The sequence below is a fragment of the Oryctolagus cuniculus genome, chromosome 9, assembly GCF_964237555.1.
Source record: "Oryctolagus cuniculus chromosome 9, mOryCun1.1, whole genome shotgun sequence".
In the NCBI taxonomy this organism is placed as follows: Eukaryota; Metazoa; Chordata; class Mammalia; order Lagomorpha; family Leporidae; genus Oryctolagus; species Oryctolagus cuniculus.
In genome coordinates, this window is record NC_091440.1 from 98,267,100 (window position 1) to 98,287,298 (window position 20,199).

Genomic DNA, 20,199 nt, shown 5'->3' on the forward strand with positions numbered 1-20,199 from the left:
AAAATAAAAGGTGACATATATAGTAAGGAACACAGCACTCTAGTCTGCAAATCTCTTTCTTGGAACAGTATTTGCATGATACACATTTGATTTTAAAATGTCCAGAAATACGTTTTTTCATGTCTATTTAATTTACTTGAAAGGCAGAGAGAGAGAGAGAGAGAGAGAGAGAGAGAGAGGAGAGACCATCCATCTGCTTGTTCACTTCTCAAATGCCCAAAACAGCTGAGACTGGGTCAGGCTGAAGTTAGAAGCTGGGGAACTGCACAAAGGTCTCCCAAGCACTTGAGACAGAATCTACTGCCTCCCAGGACCATCAGCAGGAAGCTGGATGGGAAGCTGGGACTCCGGGCACTGGGATCTGGGAGGCAGGCTTTGCAAGGCATCTTCACCTGCCTCTGGAACACGTGGGGCCTCCAGTTTCTCCATGGCTTCCTGACATTTTTTTTCCCAGGAGAGGGAGTTGGAACGAAATCTGCAGCATTACCTGCTGAATGACCTTGGGCAGTTCACTCTGTCCCTGGAACATAAGGAACTTAATTATCTCATTTAAATCAGATAATGAGGCTTTACCTGCCAGAAGGCAGAGAGCTGGAATACATGCTCTCTTGGTTATCTTCAACTCCATCAGTGACTATCTTTTTTCTTTTTAAAAATTGTTTTTAGTTTTTCTTCGGAGCTCTCCCATATTACCCTCTCCCATTCCAGTCTGGGGGCCACTTAAGCTCCCCCAGTGCCTCTGGGAGGCGTGGGTAAGGCTGAAGAGCAAGGGTCTTCAAATCTGGCCTGGAAGGTAGGATCACGTGTCCGCCGCCTCCCAACTGAGGTGTCCTCTGCTTTCCTGGGGGGCTGCAAAGGAAGGAGAGGCCCGGAAGCCAGTGCCTCGGGTGTCGCAGCAAGGAGCACCTGCCTTCGCCTCACCTGCCCCGGAGCAACACCCGAGCTACTCGGACGCTCGGGGTTCAGAGCGGCTCGCCTCCTCGCTCACCGCGCTCATACCGGGTCTATACTGGGTACGCGTTCCTTGGCCCCATCCTTCCCAGCCCCGGGGGCTGCCAGAAAGGCATTTCCCGCCCGGCTCGGCTCCTCGGGGGCGGAGCCCACCTGTGTCCGGGGGCGGGGCCTAGGTGGAGGCGGGACAGGTGGGCGTGAGGTAGTGGCCCAAGCTGGAGAAAGAGCCCGAGCTGGCCGAGGCGAGAGGACAGGCGGGCGGGCGGGCACCCGGGACGGCCTCCTTTAGGGTAGCCGGAGAGCGCGAGCGGCGCAGGAGGGAAGCAGCGAGCCTGCGACCGGAGAGGCGCGGAGAGCGGAGCCCGGCGCCGAGGACGCTCGGGGAGGAGGGGCCGCCTCCGCTCCCGGAGGGGACCTGCGAGGCGCCCGCGCGGCCGGGGGACCCTCGGACGCCGAGCATGGGCCGGCGCCCCGCCGGGAAGCGGCCGGGGGCGGTGGCCTCGGCGCAGCCCTGAGGCTCCGCGCTGGGGCTCGGGACGCCCGCGGCGCTGGGCCCGGCTGGGGCCGGGGGCTGGGTGCGGAGCAGTCCGCGCTGGCGGCGGCCGCCTCGGCGCCGAGCCATGGGGAGCCCCCGGGCCGCGCTGCTGCTGCTCCTGCGCCCGGCCAAGCTGCTGCGGAGGCGCTTCCGGCTGCTGCTGGCGCTCGCCCTGGTGTCCGTGGGGCTCTGGACTCTGTATCTGGAACTGGTGGCGTCGGCGCAGGTCGGCGGGAACCCCTTGAACCGGAGTGAGTAGCACGGGGCTGAGGGCGGGCGCGGAGGCGGGGGAGGCAGCCCGGGGCGCCCGCGCTGGGGGACCCGCCGCGCCCCCTCACACCCGGCTTCCAGCTGGGTTTCCTCTCCAGGTGCCCGGCGCCGCCCCGCTTCTCCGTGGGGAGAGAGGGGGGTCGGGGCGGCCGCGGAGCCCCAGCGCCGAGTCCCCGAGTCCGGGCCTGCCCGCCGGGCCATGTGGGGCCGGGACATCCTCCCCTGTCCTCGGGGGAGATGCGCCGAGAGAGGCGCTCTGCGGCTCGGCGGGACTCTAGCGTCCGGAACGCCCCCGGCCGCACCCCCACCCCCTCCCGATGGGGCGCGCTCCCGCGGCGGGGCCCAAACTTTGCCCACCTAGCGCTGGCCCGCTCGCCCGGGCTCCCCTCCCGCCGCGTCTTCACGGCTGCCTTTTAAACAATGCCCCCCGAGAGCCTCCTCTCTCCTCCCTCTTCCCACGCAGCCCTCCCCTCTTCCTCCTGGTACCCCAGCTCCTGCCCTGGCCACCCTTCCTTCTGGTTTTCTGAAGCCTCCTTGGGACCCCCGCAGAGTCAGCCAAACTCCCCAGACCTTGCTCGAGGAGACAATGGGCGACTTGTGGGCTGGCAGCGCCCGGATTCCTGCTTCTGTTTTATCTTGGCCAGACCACTTAATGCTTCTGTGCCTCAGTTGCCTCCTAGGATAATAACGGCATGCCTCAGTTTCCTTTTTTGCTTCGAGGGGCGAGGCTGTCCCAGGTGATTTGCAGTGTACTCTCGGCGGTCGGTGGCAGGGGTTGTAAAAGATGAGTTTGAGAGCTGGGAAAGGGGTGAAGGAATGCCCCGGACTCGCAGGTTCCTTTCCCAAGCTCAGGGGGGCCCAGGACCAAAGCGCCAGCGCCGGCTTCCCTGCTGGCGCTTCTGCCTTGCAGGAAGTTCCGACCACCGCAAGCGATGAAATTGCTGCCCTGGGCTTGGGTCAACTCCTTTACCCTGAGGTGGGTGTGGTGCTTTGCCTCCTCCTGTGGCCAAGAAGAGGGAATTACTAGGGACAGAAACCGAGCTGGTTCAGGTTGGAGATATATATTTATGGCCTAACCGCTCACTCTGGCAGTGGCAATAATTCTGGCTGTGAGTTGGGAAAGGAGTGGGGGGGGGGGTTGTTCCAGTCTTAGCTCTGCCACTAACTAGCCAGGGACTCACGGGAGAAAGCAAGTCAGCAGTGCAGGTAAAACGAGGAGTTTGGTGTAGAAGATCTTCAGGTCCCTTTTGGTCTGGATCCTGAGATTGTGGAACCCCCCACCCCCCCACTGCCACTTGAGCCTTCTCAGGACCAGAGAGCCCAGCACGGCACGAGCAAGGCCATGCTTAGCCTGTTCCCCAGCTCTGCACAGGAGGGTTCTGTCTGATGACCAAAGTCTGCCTTCCCACAGCTGGCTCTTTCCTCCCCTGAGCCTTGTTCATCTCCCCAAAGCCATGAGGTGACTGCTCTTCCAACACCCTGGCCACTCAGATCCCAGTGGAGGAGCTTAGCTGGAGTGTGTGCAGGGGGGAAGCCTGGGAGAACTTCCTGTGCCCTCCCGGGGACGCCCCTTCCCAGTGAAGTCATCGTGTGTGTGTATATGTGTGTGTGCGTGTGTGTGTGTGTGTGTGTGATAGTCGGTGGGATCCTCTGTGCAAGGAGTAGCTTTGTGGCCCCAAAGCCGGTGACCTTCTTTCCTCCCCTTCTCCGCTTTTCCTTTGCCTCACCTGTGCTTTCTCCTCCGAGACTGGAGCCCCTTTGCAGGCTCACCACCTCGTGCTCTGGCTCCTCACGCCTCGCTCCTGTTGCCCACCTCATCCTGAGCCGCCAGTTCTTGGGTCTGGTGACTCTCCCTCCTGCATGAATTTACCTGAATTGTCTTGGTCTTTTGTTTCCATTTCCCGAAGGACCTTTTCTAGAAAAAATGGTCGCAGCTTCCCCTTCCGGAACAGGCTCCCCTTCGAGAACAGGCTTTTCTGTGGTGCTGTGTGTTTTACCCAGAGGCTCAGCCTGGGCCCTGCTGGGTCACTTGTTTCATCTTCTCAGTCTCTTAGAACCTCCAAGTCCATCTGCCAGGCACTGGGCTGTCCCGCCGAGTTCTGCCCCTTCTGTGATTGTCCCGTGGATGAACTTCACATTGTAATTGTGATTTCTGACTCCCATCCTTTTTTGTTGTTAAGAAGCCTGGACATCTTTTATCAGAACTCCCTCCTGTCCCATGGGGTTTTACTGCCAGCTCAGTTAGCCTCTGGAGGGAGAGTGGGGGATAGGGAGGTAGGAGGGGGCTGCTCCCCTTTCTTCCTGCCACCCTGGGGCAACAGTAGCAACCCAGCCAGTAAAATGGGCCCTCCCAGGGCTGTGCTGGGAGGCTTTGGCCACAGCCCCCATCTTGGCTCTGCTTCCCAAAAAGCCGCCCTGCCCCTCTTCCTAGCCAGCTCTGCCAGCTCACTCCACCACCAGCTTTCCTGTCATCCGAAGGCCAAGCCCTGTCCCCAGGAACCTTTCATTTGCCTGCCCCTGGGTGAGTGGCACATTGATCCGGCTGAAAGAAGCGCATGGAGAGACGACGCTCGCAAGCTGTGGGGTGGGAAAGTAATGACAGGGGAGCCGGCTTCCTGCTTCATCTTCATGAAATAACCCAGTATTTTAAGATACACATGATGTGCCATTTGGGCTCCGTGTGTAGAAAAAGATAGAACCACAATTGGAGTGGCTTCGAAGAAAAACAGCCAACCAAAACCATTAACAAGTAGCAAATGGGTCCCGTGGATAAAAGAATTGGAGCTGCTCACTCACTGACTGATGCAAGTACTTATTTAGTGCAGGCCTCCCGCAGGGCATGGTGCTGGATCACTCAGATGTGATAACCAGCGTACTGCGTCCCCGCTCTCCAGCTGAGGCGCCCGCATAAAAATAATCAAATGGAGAACCTAGAGGTTTCTTTCCCTGACACTCCTGGAAACAGGGCACAGTCCTTTCCACTAGTAGTTCATGGACATGGGGCGTTTGAGACCTTGAGGAGTTACAGCAAGATTTTGATGGATGCAGAAAGAGGGGGTTATTCCAGACGAAAGGAGCAGCATCAACAAAGACTAAGATCAAGGACATGGTATGTGGGAATGCCAGGGACGCAGAGGTTATGAAGGAGAATGTAGGGTTGGTGCTGTGTTATGGAAGACTTTGAATGACAAGCTTGGAGCGTGGTGTTCATTCCGCAGAAAGCCGTTGAAAAGTTTAGAATAGGTTAACATTGTAGAATGAAACAATACTTTGGGGATGGAATAGGGGTCCAGGAATAGTTCCTGAAGGTCTCTTCTTAGCTGTGCCTGGCATTAGCCCTTTAGCTGCTGGGCTATGACACTGTCGGGGGCGGTCTGGGGGATAGAAGGGTACTGAGAGGGCCTCAGCAGTCACCATGTACCAACACATACCCAGGTATTTTCATGTTTTTGTAACTGATACAGCTATCCTGGGATGTGCTGGTTGAAGAGCAGCCCTGGGAACAGACTATTATTGGAAGTTAAAGATTCTCCATTCTGGCAGGTTTTAACAAGCCATACCCATTTGTTCAGATTGGATTAGCTAAGGTTCTGCCTGAAGGCAGAGGTCTGAGCTGAAATGGTCTCTAGGTTCTTTGCTCTGTTGTTGACTTTCTGCTGGGACCAGCTTGGTGCCAGAGCCAGCCAATGACCAGGGTGAAAAAGAGAGTGTGTTCTGACCTCTTTGTAGATCTCTCCAGGCTGGGGCTGGTGTATTCCCATGTCAGCTGAGGTTCCTATGCTGAACCCCAAAGGGCTCTCAAGCACAGGACTAATTGGTGATGTTGGCTGCCTTAAACCGACACCACATCCTTCTGGTTGGCCCTTGCCCTTCCTGATTGACTGGAGCGAGCTGTGCAAGGCTCACCCACAGATGTCAGGCGGCCACTTGTGCCCCGGTCACTACAGCCATTCCAGTGGGAAAGGACATAATCCCTCCAGCAACGGAGGTAACTCAGGGCAGAGCCGTAATCTGAGACGCAGGCAGGGAGAGAGGGAGAAGCAAATGAGACAGATGTGTGGGCCGAGCAGGGATAGCGTGGCTTAGGGTTGAAATTCAGAGCAAAGGCAGGCACAGAGCTTCACGTGGGCCAGGCCGTGTTTCCTCTGCCCGGGCTGGCCTTGCCTCCCTTCCCCATAGAACGCTGGGCTCTGTTTCCAGTGCCCCACTTCCCTCTCTTCACGCTGAAATGCTGGTCACCTGGCTGCTGCGGGTATCTCCCAATCGGTATTGAAGTCTGGGTACATGGTAGGCACTCAAGTAAGTACTTACTGGCTATAAATGGTCAGCTCTGAACTTCAAAGCACCTGATCTTTTCCACTGGCAGATACTCTGTTTATCAGTGACTGATCCAAGAATAGCACCCAGGAATTCTCATTCCTGGTACCATAATCCATATAAACAACAATGGCCTTTGAATACAAATGAAAAAGGTAAGAACTGGCCAGTGATGCTTTTTTATTTTATTTTATTTGTTTTATTATTTATTATTGTTTTATTATTTTGCTTTAATTTTATTTAAGTTATACAAGTTTCATGTATTTCATATACACAGATTTAGGAACATAGTGACACAAGGGTGCTTTTTTGCTCCGTGTGTTTTCTCTGGGCCCACCACTGCATGCCCCAGAAGCACAGCATTTGATGGGAGGCCTCGCCACACGTGTTGGGCAGCTCTCCTTTCCGGGGTCTCGTTAGTCCCTGTCCTGAGGTGGCCAGCAGAATTGCAGCAACACGTCTGCCGTCGTGGTCCTGCCCCCCACCCGGGCAGCCTCAGTGTCAGTTGAGGTCCAAGCTGCCCTGCTCAGCGGTGCTGGAGCTGCCTGCCACTCCCTGTCCTGGGAGCTGTTCCCGGCATGGTTTTAACTGCTTTGCAGCACAAGGTCTTCTGAAACAACCCGTTTTGTGCTGGTGTTGGGAGAGGCTGGTAGGTGCGCTGCAGTAATTTTCCAGGCCATAGAGCCTGGTCTTGCCCTCTAGTGCTGAGCTTTATGGAGCAAAGCAGCGCAGCGCAGGCGCCGGAGCCCAGTTTGCTTTGGAAGGGGGCCTAGAGTATGTTCTTGGAGTCGCTGCTCACTGTCTAGTTCTCTCCCAAGTTCGCTGGTCTCAAAAGTTACCCTTTTATTTCCCACAAACATTTTTCCTGTATCTAAAAATGATGAGGTTAAAATGAGGCAGGACATGTATTTAAAGTTTTCAGAAAATCCTCCTTAAGTCTTATGTGACTTGCGTAATTAATAGATTTGTATGTTAGCTGATACACAAAATGCCACTGGAGGAGGTGGGTGTAGTTTGAACAGTGTATGTAAACGAGTGTGTTGTATATTCTGAGCAAAGCCTTCAGGTTCTAAAAAGTGCTGCTTGGTGAGTACAAATGATTATTCTTTTTATTCTTGTAACTTTTATTTTTTTTTAAAAAAGATTTATTTATTTATTTGAAAGTCAGAATTACACAGAGAGAGAGGAGAAGCAGAGAGAGAGTCTTCTATCCTATGGTTCAGTCCCCAGTTGGCCGCAACGGCTGGAGCTGCACTGATCTAAAGCCAGGAGTCAGGAACTTCTTCCAGGTCTCCCACACCAGTGCAGAGGCCCAAGGACTTGGGCCATCTTCTACTGCTATCCCAGGTCATAGCAGAGAGCTGGATAGGAAGTGAAGCAGCTGAGTCTTGAACCAGCGCCCAGCTGGGATGCTGGCACTTCAGGCCAGGGCATTAACTCGCTGCCGGCCCCTAACTTTTAGTTTTATGCTTAATGTTTTACTTTTTTTTTTTTTTTTTTTTTGACAAGCAGAGTGGACAGTGAGAGAGAGAGACAGAGAGAAAGGTCTTCATTTTCCATTGGTTCACCCTCTAATGGCCGCCGTGCTGATCCAAAGCCAGGAGCCAGGTGCTTTTCCTGGTCTCCCATGGGTTGCGGGGCCCAAGCACTTGGGCCATCCTCTACTGCACTCCTGGGCCACAGCAGAGAGCTGGCCTCGAAGAGGGGCAACTGGGACAGAATCCGGCGCCCCAACTGGGACTAGAACCCAGTGTGCTGGCGCCACAGGTGGAGGATTAGCCTATTGAGCCGCGGTGCTGGCCTTTACATCTTAACTTAAAAAAAAAAAACCTTATTCTGACCAACAGCTTAATTTCCTATTATTATTGTTTTTTAAAGATTTATTTATTTATTTGAAAGGCAGAGTTACAGAGAGGCAGAGGCAGAGAGAGAGAGAGAGAGGTCTTCCATCCGCTGTTTCATTCCCAAATGGTGCAATGGCTGGAGCTGAGCTGATCCTAACCAGGAGCCAGGAGCTTCTTCCATATCTCCTATGTGGGTGCAGAGCCCAAGGACTTCGGCCATCTTCCATTGCTTTCCCAGACCATGAAAGAGAACTGGATCAGAAGTGGAGCAGCCAGGACTCAAACTGGCACCCATATGGATACTGGCACTGCAGGCAGTGGCTTTACCCACTATGCCATGGAGCTGGCCCCTTATTATTGGCTTTTAAAAAAAATTTTCTTTTTTTGGCTTATTTTCTTGAGAGGGAGAGAGATAAAGAGAGAAAGAAAGAGAGAGAATGCTCCCGTCTGTTGGTTTGCTCCCCAAATGACTACAACAGCTGGGAACAGGCTAGGCCAAAGCTCAGAGCCAGGAATTGAATCCAGGTCTCTCACGTGGGTGGCAAAAACCCAATTACTTGAACTGTCAGTGCTGCCTCCCAGGGTCTACAATAGCAGGAAGCTGGAATCAGGAGTGGAGCCGGGAATGGAACCCAGGCACTCCAGTGGGAAACAGGACCTTCATCTGGGTCTCCTATGTGTGTGGCAGGGGCCCAAGTGTTTGAGCCATCTTCTGCTGCTTTTCTTAGGCTGTTAGCAGGGAGGTGGATTGGAAGTGGAACAGCCAGGGCTTAAACTGGCATTCATGTGGAGGCTTTACCAGCTGCGCCACAGCGCCAGCTCCACCACTGATACTTCTGATCACATTTGTCATACAAGTATATCCCCTCTTCCAAAGATTTTAGAAGAAGACTCTCTCACACCTATTGCGAGACTGTGAACCTGAATATCTGTGACTACTGTCTGGCCTGTCATAAACATGAAAAATTCAGTCCCCTTATTAACAGCTAATAAAATGGGTTCAAGGGAGAGACTTTCTTGCCTTGCCCACCCATTTTTTCCTGTTCAGCTATGTTTTTTGTTGTATGGCAGAAGCTTTGCTTGCATTGTACTTCATAGGAGGTAAAATTGTTCTTTGTGTCATCAAGTCCTAGGAGGAGGGCCCATGGATGGGAAAAGAATAAAGGTAAGGGTGGGAATAGAGAAGTGACATTCTTGGCCAACCAAGGAATGCAGCAAGTTAAGGGATGTGTATTTTTCAGTTTTTATTTTGCAAATCTGGAATGACTGCAGAGGTGGTTCATTTTAAAAATTAAAGCAAAAATGTTGGTGGAGGATTTACTTTTTTGTGGGGATTGAATGGAATGAAAAGCATTGATGGTTCCTGGAAAAAATTGTGGAATTTGAAGGCAGGGCGGGATTCAAATCCAAGCCCTGTTACTCACCAGTTGTGAGGCCTTATAGAAGGTGCTTCTTCCTTTCTAAGCCTCAGATGCTTCATCTGGCTAATGGGGTTAGGATGCCCGCCTTGTAGAATTTTTCTTGTAACTAAGTAAGATTTAGAAAGGAGCTACGCATTTGGACTAGCAGTGGAGATGCTGGCATGCCATTTTGGAATATCTGGATTTGATGCCTGGCTCTGGCTCCTGACTCCAGATTCCTGCTAATGTGGACCCTGGGAGGCAGTGGTGATGCCTCAAGTAATTGGGTTCCTGCCACCCACATGGGAGACTTTGCCAGGGGAGGCTCCTGACTTCATCCTGATCCAGCACTAACCATTCAGGGCATCTGTGGAATGCAATCAGTGGATGGATGTTTTCTGCCTGTCAAATAAATAAATGAAAAAAAAAAGAAAAAACAAGAGTTAGTGAACCCACTACCTAGTTGGTGGACAGTTAGATTTAATAGAAGCCTGGTGCATGTTGGGCACTCCTGTTGGTTCCCATACAGCCTGGTAGGGCCTGGAGGACGGCTGTGTAGGCAGAGTGAACAGAGCCCTCAGCTGGCTCCTTTGCCAGTGCTTCTGCAGCTTTTCAGTCCCCAGCAGTCACAGGGCCACCCGTGTGTAGCACCTGCTCCCACATGCACACTCCTCACTCTGTGATGCTCAGAACCGACTGGCTCACCTTCCCATCCCCTCCCCAGGCAAAAGTTTGCTTGGGGGGTTGCATGGGTAGGTCAGGAGCCAGGAATCTCCATTCCTGGGAATGGGAGGTGCCTGGGGGATATGCCAGGGCAGGAAAGCACAGCCAGGGGGAAATGGCAGCCTGCCACTCTGCAGCATTGCCTCTGAGCACACTTGGGGTTTCTGGACTGGAGGAAGCTCGCCTGGCAGTTACCTCCATTTAAATCCAGCTTCGCAACTGACTGACCGTGGGCCCTGTTCTTTGTTTCATAAGCTTTGGAAGGGGATGCCTCCTTTAGGAGTAGATTTGGAACTCTTCTCATGCCCTAAGGAGCCAATCAGTCTTAGACATTCTGGCTCTGGCTCTGGTCTTTCAAGACACTGTGTCCTGAACCGAGAGGTGGCAGCTATCCCAGGGCTTCTGGCCACTTTGGCCTCCAAGGTCATCTCTGACAATGTGGCCTCCATACACGGAGGTGCCTGAAAGATGAAAGGGCTCCCTGCTGAGATCTTCTTACAGATCCTCTGACCCCCTCCTTGCTGCCCTGCCTGCCAACCCATGGTTCAGATGAACGCATGCGGCATGTGCTCATTCACGCCCTCCCCCCCAGCCAACTGTCTCAGTACCCTGCTCACACCACAGCTGGCTCAACCGTTGGCAGCGGTGGGAACCCAGAGAGTCATGCAGCGTGATTCACTGTTACGGATCATTGGCCTTTGAGGACAACCCAGTCATCTTTACCTTGGCCAGAATGTGTCTGTGGAGGGCTCCCAGAAAAAGGCACTTTGATTCCGTGTATTGATTATTGGGGTGCCTGTGGGGCTGGGGGAGGGAATCATGGCGTCACTGAGGGTGCACAGGCAAGGCAGCTCCGTTAGGCACACCTGGACTCCTGTCGCTTGGACCCAAGTTGTTGTGTCTCAGTGTTTACTTAAACAGCAAGAATCGTGTGTCTCCCGTTTGTGCTTAAGCACCAGCTCCTCATTTGCACAAATACTTGCAGGTGTATTTGGGCATTCTGCTGTAGAATGTAAACCGGGGCGCTGAGAGCAAAAGGAAGAAAGAGAAAGGTTGACGGAGGGAGTAAGGATGTTGAGGATAGCCTGTTGAACCAGGGTCTGCAGGCGATACATGTTCTCATTCTTGGTTCTCCTTTTGTGTTGGCTGAGAACCTGGGGAAAAGGAGATGGAGACGGGGAGCCCAGCCCTGGTGAATGGCATCAGCAAAAGGCAGTGGGAGAGAAACTGAGAGAGAGGTTTATACTTTTCACTTAGTGGCTCTATTTTTTTGAAGATTTATTTGATTGCATTTCAGATTCATTGGGTTCCTTTAATCTGTTTTTGTTGTTTAATTTGAGGCTGAGATAGAGTAGCACACAAACAGATGAAGAGAGAAAGCTCCCATCGCTGGTTCACTCCCACATACTCACAGTGTCCCCAGGCTGGGCCAGGCCAGGAGCAGGGAGCCTGGAACTGAATCCAGGTCTCCCTTGTGGATGGCGAGAATCCAGTTACTTGGGCCATCAGTGCTGCCTCCCAGGGTCTGTGTTAGCAGCAAACAGGAGTCAGGAGCTGGGAATCAGACCCAGGCGCTTGGATGTGGGATGCTATCCTAAACCACCCCTCCTATTCAGTGCCTTTTATCTATTTATTCAAAGTCAGAGTTACAGAGAGAGGGAGAGACAGAGAGAGAAATTTCTGTGCTGGTTCATTCCCTAGATGGCTACAACAGCTGGGGTTAGGTCAGGCCAAAGCCAGGAGCCAAGAGCCTCTTCCAGGTCTCCTATGTAGGTGCAGAGGCCCAAGTACTTGGGCCATCATCTGCTTTTTCCAGGCATATTAGCAGGGAGCTGAAATGGAAGTGGAGCAGCTGGGACTCTAACCGTGCCCATATGAGGTGCCAGCATCGCAGGTAATGGCTTTACTTACTATACAATGCTGGCTCCGCCCCTGTTGGGTCCCTTTTAAAATACTATGTTGGTCTTCGATTTATAATAATAAATCTATTGATTTATAAATTTAATGATTTATAATATATTTTATCGTAATCTGTTGTCTAAAATTGTTGATTATCCCCAACAAAGAGGCTGCCATAGTGATAGCTTCTGCTGGCTGCTCTGGCTTTTCCACTTCTTTATTTTTTGGTCCTTGAAGATTTCCCTTACTTTATGGAGGACTTAACGAGGTAAGTAAAAGGAAGTTTATCGTATTTCGTGCAGCATTTTACAGTATTTTGCTGTGGAAGTCCCCGGGCTCGAATTTCCACAGCAGCTCCAGTGAGGTTATTGGGAGAGCCTCTTGAGGGCCAGGCTGCTGAGCGAGGGCTTGGAGGGCAGTAAACTAAATTTTTTAAAAAAGATTTTATTTATTTGAAAGGCAGAGTTACAGCTAGGGAGAGGTAGAGAAAGAGAGAGAGAGAGAGAGAGAGAGGTCTTCCATCTGCTGGTGCACTCCCCAGTTGGCCACAACAGCCAGAGCTGCACTGATCCAAAGCCAGGAGCTTCTTCCGGGTCTCCCACGTGGGTGCAGGGGCCCAAGTAGTTGGACCATCTTCCACTGTTTTCCCAGGACACAGCGGAGAGCTGGATTGAAAGTGGAGCACCTGGGACATGAACCAGCACCCATATGGGATGCCCGCACCACAGGCAGAGGCTTAGCATACTACACCACAGCACTGGCCCCCTAAAATTTTTTAAAATGGGTTTTGTAGAATGAAGGTGATGTTTTCCTCTTCTCTCTTTTTTTTAATTAATTAATTAAAATTTTTTTTTTTTTTGACAGGCAGAGTGGACAGTGAGAGAGAGAGACAGAGAGAAAGGTCTTCCTTTGCCTTTGGTTCACCCTCCAATGGCTGCCGCAGCTGGCGCACCACGCTGATCCGATGGCAGGAGCCAGGTGCTTTTCCTGGTCTCCCATGGGGTGCAGGGCCCAAGCACCTGGGCCATCCTCCACTGCACTCCCTGGCCACAGCAGAGAGCTGGCCTGGAAGAGGGGCAACCGGGACAGAATCCGGTGCCCCAACCGGGACTAGAACCCGGTGTGCCGGCGCCGCTAGGTGGAGGATTAGCCTAGTGAGCCGCGGCGCCGGCCTCTAATTAATTAATTTTTTTGACAGGCAGAGTGGACAGTGAGAGAGAGAGAGACAGAAAGAAAGGTCTTCCTTTTCTGTTGGTTCACCCTCCAATGGCCACTGCGGCCGGCACATCACGCTGATCGAAGCCAGGAGCCAGGTGCTTTTCCTGGTCTCCCATGTGGGTGCAGGGCCCAAGCACTTGGGCCATCCTCCACTCCCTTACCAGGCCACAGCAGAGAGCTGGACTGGAAGAGGAGCGACTGGGACAGAATCCGGTGCCCTGACTGGGACTAGAACCCGGTGTGCCTGCGCTGCAGGTGGAGGATTAGCCTAGTGGGCCATGGCACCGGCCTTTCCTCCTCTATTTTTAAAAAATTAGTTTCCTATTTTTTTTTTTTTTGACAGGCAGAGTTAGACAGAGAGAGAAAGACAGAGAGAAAGGTCTTCCTTTTTCCGTTGGTTCACCCCCAAAATGGTCAATACGGCTGGTGCGCTACGCCGATCTGAAGCCAGGAGCCAGGTGCTTCCTCCTGGTCTCCCATGTGGGTGCAGGGCCCAAGTGCCTGGGCCATCCTCTACTGCCTTCCCGGGCCACAGCAGAGAGCTGGACTGGCAGAGGAGCAACCAGGACAGAATCTGGCGCCCCAACTGGGACTAGAACTTGGGTTGCCGGTGCCACAGGCGGAGGATTAGTCAAATGAGCCGCGGTGCCGGCCTCCTAATTGTTTTTAATTAAAGATTATTTTATTTAAGAGGCAAAAAGAGAGAGAGTTCCTACCCACTACTTCATTCTCCAAATGCCCATAACGGCCCCTGGCTGTGGCCAGAGTGAGGAGCTCAATCCAGGGACCCAACTGTTTGAACCATCACCACTTTGCCCTTCAGATTATCTTGATTATACATATTTGTGAGAACAGTGTGATGATTTGACTCATCTGTTCAGTGGGTAGTGGTTAAATCAAGTTAGCATTTCCATCTCTGTTTAAACATTTTTTGATTAGCATTTAATAATTGTATAGTATAGCATTTCAACAGATGTCGACTGTGTACACTGATTAAATCAGAACCATTAACGTTACCCCTCCTTGCAATGACTGCTGGTGTGGAGCCTTTGAGATCCTTTCTTTCATCTACTGAATTGTACTTCAATTCCTTTTTTTTTTTTTTTTAAGATTTATTTATTTGAGAGGCAGATTTACAGATGAAGGGAAATACAGAAAGATCTTCCATTCGCTTATTCACTCCCCACATGGCTGCAACAGCCAGAGCTGGGCTGATCTGAAGCCAGGAGCTGGCAGCCAAGAGCTTCTTCTGGGTCTCCCACATGGATACAGGGGCCCAAGAACACGGGCCATCCTCTGCTGCTTTCCCAGGCCATCAGCAGGGAGCTGGATAGGAAGAAGAACAACTGGGATGCAAACTGGAGCCCTATGGGATGCTGGCACTGCAGGCAGAGGCTTAGCCTACTATGCCACAGTGCTGGCTCAGTATTTTAATTCTTTTTTTTTTAAGGTTTACTTTATCTTTAATGAGCACTGTTTAACATTTTGTATTTTAATTCTTAAAGCGTGTCCTGACCCCTTCTGTGTCCTGGGAACTGTGGCTGTGGGTAGATTAAGCTGTCCGGAAGTTTGCAGGGTGGCTTGGAGGCAGGTGGTTCTGCAGTGGTCCAGAGGTCACTGAGTGTCAGGCTGGGAGGGTGCAGATGAAAGCTGAGACGGGTCAGGGACGGAAGTGAGAAGACGGAAGAGCTTGCCGCTAGTTGATGTGGAAGGTGAAGGAGAGTCCTGGGTTTCAGATGTGGTTTTCTGCCATGGTAATTCTAATTTAGAGTTGTTCTGCCTACCCAGCACCTCACACACGTTCTCATGAGAGAAAGGCACCTTCCTTCTCCCTGCACCCTGGCGCCGGGGTCCCGTGCTGCTCCCGGGGAGCACGCAGAGGGACAGGGCGGCGGACACCATTCATTCAGCGGGGATGCTCTGGGCACTCAGCTGCCAGACAGCACTCCAGGTTTTAAAGACATAACAGGGCACAGGAGACTTAGGGGCTTTTACTGTCGTGGGTGCTACATTTCTGGTGAGGAAGAGACGGATAATAATCACATCAATAAGTAGGTGACAATTTCAGATGAGTCATCTTGGGAAGAAAAACAGAATGTGGTGGGCTTGTATTGTGTTGTGTGGTGCCCCTAGGAAAGCAGCAGAGGATGGCCCAACTGCTTGGGCCCCTGCGTCCATCTGGGAGACCCAGATAAACCTCGTGGGTCCTGGCTTTGGCTTGGCCCATCCCTGACCATTGTAGCCATTTGGGGAGTGATTCAGAGGATGGAAGATTCTCTCTCTCTCTCTCTCTCTCTCTCTCTCTCTCTCTCCCCTCCTCCCTCCCTCCCTCCTTCCCTCCCTCCCCCCCCCTTTCTCTCTCCCTCCCTCCCTCCCTTCCTCCCTCTCTGTAACTCTGCCTTTCAATTTGAAAGAGTTACAGAGAGGCAGAGAGAGACAGAGGCCTTCTATCCACTGGTTCACTCCCCAGATGGCTGCAACAGCCAGAGCTGCGCCAGTCTGAAGCCAAGAGCCAGGAGCTTCTTCCAGGTCTTCCACATGAATGCAGTTGGCCGCAATGGCCTGAACTATGCTGATCCAAAGCTAGGAGCTTCTTCCGGGTCTTGCACGTGGGTGCAGGGGCCCAGGGACTTGGGCCATCTTCTACTGCTTTCCCAGGCCGTAACAGAGAGCTGGATCAGAAGGGGAGCAGCTGAGTCTCGAACCAGCGCCCGTATGGGATGCCAGCACTGCAGGCTGTGGCTTTACCCACTACACTGGTCCCTGGTAAAGAAATCTTAGAAAAGAAAACAGAATGTGGCAGTGGACTGAGTGCTGGATGAGAGTCCAGAGAAGGGAGCAGCTTGGAGTGGGTGCAAGCTGTCCAGGAGCTCACTTTGGGAACGAGGTGCTGGTCTTGCTGAGCGCCAAGTGAGTGTCAGAACACAAGGAGTTCAGCGTTTCAGGGAATGGGGGCCGTGTAGAAGAGGAAGAACATGTAGAACGGCGTCCCCGCTGTGTTTCAGGGTAGCGTCTCCCCCCTCCCCTCCTGTTGTCCTGAAAACAGCTCTCTTGCCCTCCTGGCAGGAAGAGAGAGCCAGCCTCAGACTCAGCTTTCTTCTGGGAGTGCCTGGGAAACAGATGCCGCTGAGAGCTCTGGGCCCCGGGAGAAACCAACAGTGGTGGGCTTTTTCCTCCTTATGAACCTGGGTCCCCAGACCGCAGGGTGGGCAGGGGATGTCCTACTGAAAGCCGCTGGAAATGAGCCTCTGCCCGCTGGGTCCAGTAGTGCACTTACCAGAGTCTGCCTTGCATCAGTTATTTATGTCCCTGTTGTCCTTCTCCCTAGTGCAGAGACTGTTAACCCTTTGTGGCTCACAAACACCTGTGAAGAAGTGGTAGATCCTCTCCCCAGAATCTTGCCCCCCCCATATATTTCCTGTACCGTTTTGGGGGGAGGTGCACACAGGCCCCTGATCCCTAGTTAAAGACTCAGGCCTGAATGCCTTACCCAAAGGCTAGTACGTGGCTGTTCTCAGGGCCTGACTGATTGTGGACAGTCTGCCAGTTAAACTGCTCACCCCAGTTGCAGACGACAGACGTTGGGTGGGAGAAGGAGAGGAAGCAGCCGGGCTGCTAGGAGATGCAGGAAACAATTGTGCAGCTTCGCCGCCTCCCAAACCTGGAGAAGCGCAGCTGAGGTCTCCTCCCTCGTGGGCTGGTCTTTTCTCAGACTCTTGACTGCTGCCTCTTAGCCTTTGCTCATCCTCTTCCCCAAGCTCGTGACATCCCTTCTGCTTGCCTCGCCAAAGCTCTACCACTTTGTCCCCTCGCTTTCCCGGGGCCTTCCTCTACCTCTTTGGATCCAGCTGACTCCTCCTTTTGGGAACTTCTGTTGCACTCAAGTTGTCTGATACGTCAGCAGAGCCTGCACTGTGCCCTCCAGGCTCTCTGCCCTTGTCTTTATGCTTCATCTTCCTTGCTTCATCGTGGCTCAGTAGTCAAGGGCAGAGCTGCAAAGTCAGACCATCTCAGTTTGAATCTGGGCTCTGATGCTGTGCCCCAGTGCAGATTCCTGAGTCTCCATCAGTATGCCCCATTCCTTTCCTGTACAGTGAGCCTAGTAGGAGTACCTACCTCACTGGGTTTTTGTTGTGAAAATCAAGTGAAGTAATACAGGTAAAGTACTTAAATGGGGTGGCTGTTTGGTGCAGCAGTTAAGACACTTGCATGCCATATCTGAGTGCCTGGTTCAAGTCCCAACTCTGCATCTGATTTCAGCTTCTTGCCAGTATTTACCCTGGGAGGTAGCAGGTGATGGTCTAAGTCCTTGGGTCCCTGCCATCCATGTATGAGACTCAGATGGAGCCCAGCTATTGCAGGCATTTAGGGAATGAACCAGCAGATGGAATATCTCTGTCTCATTGCCTTTCAAATTAATTAAAACATTTTTTAAAAGAATGGCTCCTTGATTCATAGTGTTTAAGAAATGGTTTTTTTTTTTAAAGATTTATTTATTTTATTTGAAAATGAGAGTTACAGAGAGGCAGAGGCAGAGAGAGAGAGAAAAATCTTCCGTCCGCTGGTTTGCTCCCCAAATAGTTACAACGGCTGGAGCTGAGCAATCCGAAACCAGGGGCCAGGAGCTTTTTCTGAGTCTCCCACACAGGTGCAGGGGCCCAAGGACTTGGGCCAGCCTCTGCTGCTTTCCCAGTCACATTAGCAGGGAGCTGGATTGGAAGTGGAACAACCTGTACTCAAACCGGCGCCCATATGGGATTCTGTTGCTGGAGTTCGGGGCCTTAACCCGCTGTACCACAGCGCTGGTTGGGCCATCTTCTACTGCTTTCCCAGGCCATTGCAGAGAGCTGGATAGGAAGTAGAGCAGCCAGTCTTGAACTGGTACCCATATGGGATGCCGGTGCTTCAGGCCAGGGCATTAACCAGCTGCGCCACAGCACCAGCCCCAGCTTATTATCATTTAATCAGATTTTACAGCCCTTCTCTCTCTCTTTTGTCTGGTTTTGGGGTGCTGTCTCTCAGATATCAAAGAATCGCAGATCAGGGATGGATCTTAGAGATTTTAATTCAGAGGTGGACAGTACCTGCTTTCCTGTTGAGGCTCTTGGCAGGTATCTCCAATAAAACATAAAATTCTCTTACTGAGCCCTGATGCAATCTCAGACTCTTCGTCCACACAGCTCTCCAGGCAGTGACTACAAACTGCTGTTGGCCTTGCCTCCTGACTGTGCCAGTAGAGAGCTGGACCCAGAGTCTGGTCTCCCTGCTGCAGAGGCCAGCGCTCCTGACGCCTGCACTGCTCTTCTCACTATCCCGGGCTGCGCCCCTCTGCCTCGCTCCCTCCATTTTATTTGCTGAGAATGTTTCCTTTCAATGCCTACATTTTGTAAGGTCAGGAGAATCTTTTTTTTTTTTTTTTAAGATTAACTTGTTTTAAAGATTAATTTATTTGAAAGAGTTACAGAGAGGTAGAGGCAGAGAGAGAGAGAGAAAGAAGTCTTCCATCCACTGGTTCACTCCGCAAATGGCTGCAAAGGCTAGAGCTGAGCTGATCCGATGCCAGGAGTCAGGAGCTTCTTCTGGGTGCAGGGGCCCAAGCACTTGGGCCATCTACAGCTTTCCCAGGCCATAGCAGAGAGCTGGATCGGAAGTGCAGCAGCTGGGACTCAAACTGACGCCCATATGGGATGCCAGCGCTGCAGGCAGTGGCTTTACCTGCTACGACACAGCACCAACCATGGGGAATACTTTCTTAATAATTGTTTGATTTATGTATTTTACATTTTTGAACAATAGAGAGATGGACATGTCCCATCTGCTGGTTCACTTCCCAAATGCCTGCAACAGCTGTGGTGGGGTCAAACAGAAGCCAGGAGTTGGGAACTTATTCTAAGTCTTCGACATGGGTGGCGTGGACCCAAGTACTTGAGCCATCACCTGCTGCCTCCCGGGTGCACATTGGCAGGAAGGTAGAATGGAGCGCGAAGGCAGCACTCCAACCAGGCATTCTGCTGTGAGATGCCGGTGTCCCAAGCAGTAGCGTTAACTGCTGTACCACAATATTCACCCCCCTAATTATGTGTTTTTTTAAACCAGTGAACTGGCTAAAGTTGTTGCCACTTAGTGGGGGTGGATCATGTTCCCTGCTCAGCTGCCGTTGGGAGTGATCTGTGGATTCTCTGAAATTTCTCTGGTGATACTAACTTTGATATTGGTGGCTGGGAGCAACCTGCAAAAGAGTGCTTGTTGATGTTGAATTCTCACATTGCAGAGGGCAGGCCAAGACTTGACATTTCTCATCTAACCATTCTCTTTGTTCTGCACTCCCTGTCTTGAGAACAGCCCCTTCCAATGTAGCAAGGTGGGGGGCAGTAATTGGAGACTGGAGTCATGACTTCTATCATACCTCCTTGGATTGAGCAAGGCAGGGAATGACGAGCAGATGGGGTCGATTTTAAGTCAGAAGAATCATAGAACACAGGAACCAGGAAGCTGCTGGGGCAGAAAGTTGCATAACATATTTCAGGCTTTCTTGTCTTCTCCTATATCCTCTTCTGTGTAGAAAGATACAAGTAGATGAGGGCTGATGTTTTCAGGAGCCTGGCCCTAGTCAGCAAATGGAAGTCCGTTACTGGCAGTGCTGTGTGGGGCTAAAAGATGCAGTGGAGCAAGCATGGCATGGAGATGGCAACAAGTGGATTCAGATGGCAACAAGTGGTTGGAAGAGGACAGACAGGAAATGAAAAAGGACTATTCCTGCTTGATTTCACATGTCGAACAGGAATTACAACAGTGAAGCTTTCATTGTATTACCCAGGAAATACCACCTCTGTTATGGGGAGATGTTTACTGAGGCAAAGACCTATCAATGGGAAATTGATACGGATCATGGGAGAAAAAGAAACGAATCTAAACCTGTCCAAGGTTCCTGTTGATACTAAAAAGAACCGGGAGGTTCCACTTGGGGGAAATAAACATATATTCTAAGATTTTTAGGGAAGCAATTATGAAATATTTTTAGCACCTTTAACAAGTCTGAAGT

At 51.8% G+C, this 20,199-nt stretch overlaps 1 protein-coding gene across 5 annotated transcripts in view; it reads left to right on the plus strand.

The window, feature by feature from the left end:
* The first annotated feature begins 1,448 nt into the window (after positions 1-1,448).
* The window catches only part of B4GALNT3 (beta-1,4-N-acetyl-galactosaminyltransferase 3), a 115,458-nt gene continuing 96,707 nt past the window's right edge, over positions 1,449-20,199 (plus strand). For 3 of the 5 annotated variants that reach the window (XM_008259851.4, XM_002712782.5, XM_008259853.4), the window contains exon 1: positions 1,450-1,737. In XM_008259851.4, coding sequence (XP_008258073.3) covers positions 1,572-1,737 — 166 coding nt within the window. In that variant the 5' untranslated portion in view covers positions 1,450-1,571. Of the gene's footprint in view, positions 1,738-20,199 lie in introns of all 5 variants that reach the window. The other 2 variants (XM_070049246.1, XM_051850758.2) reach the window with 1 other exon arrangement.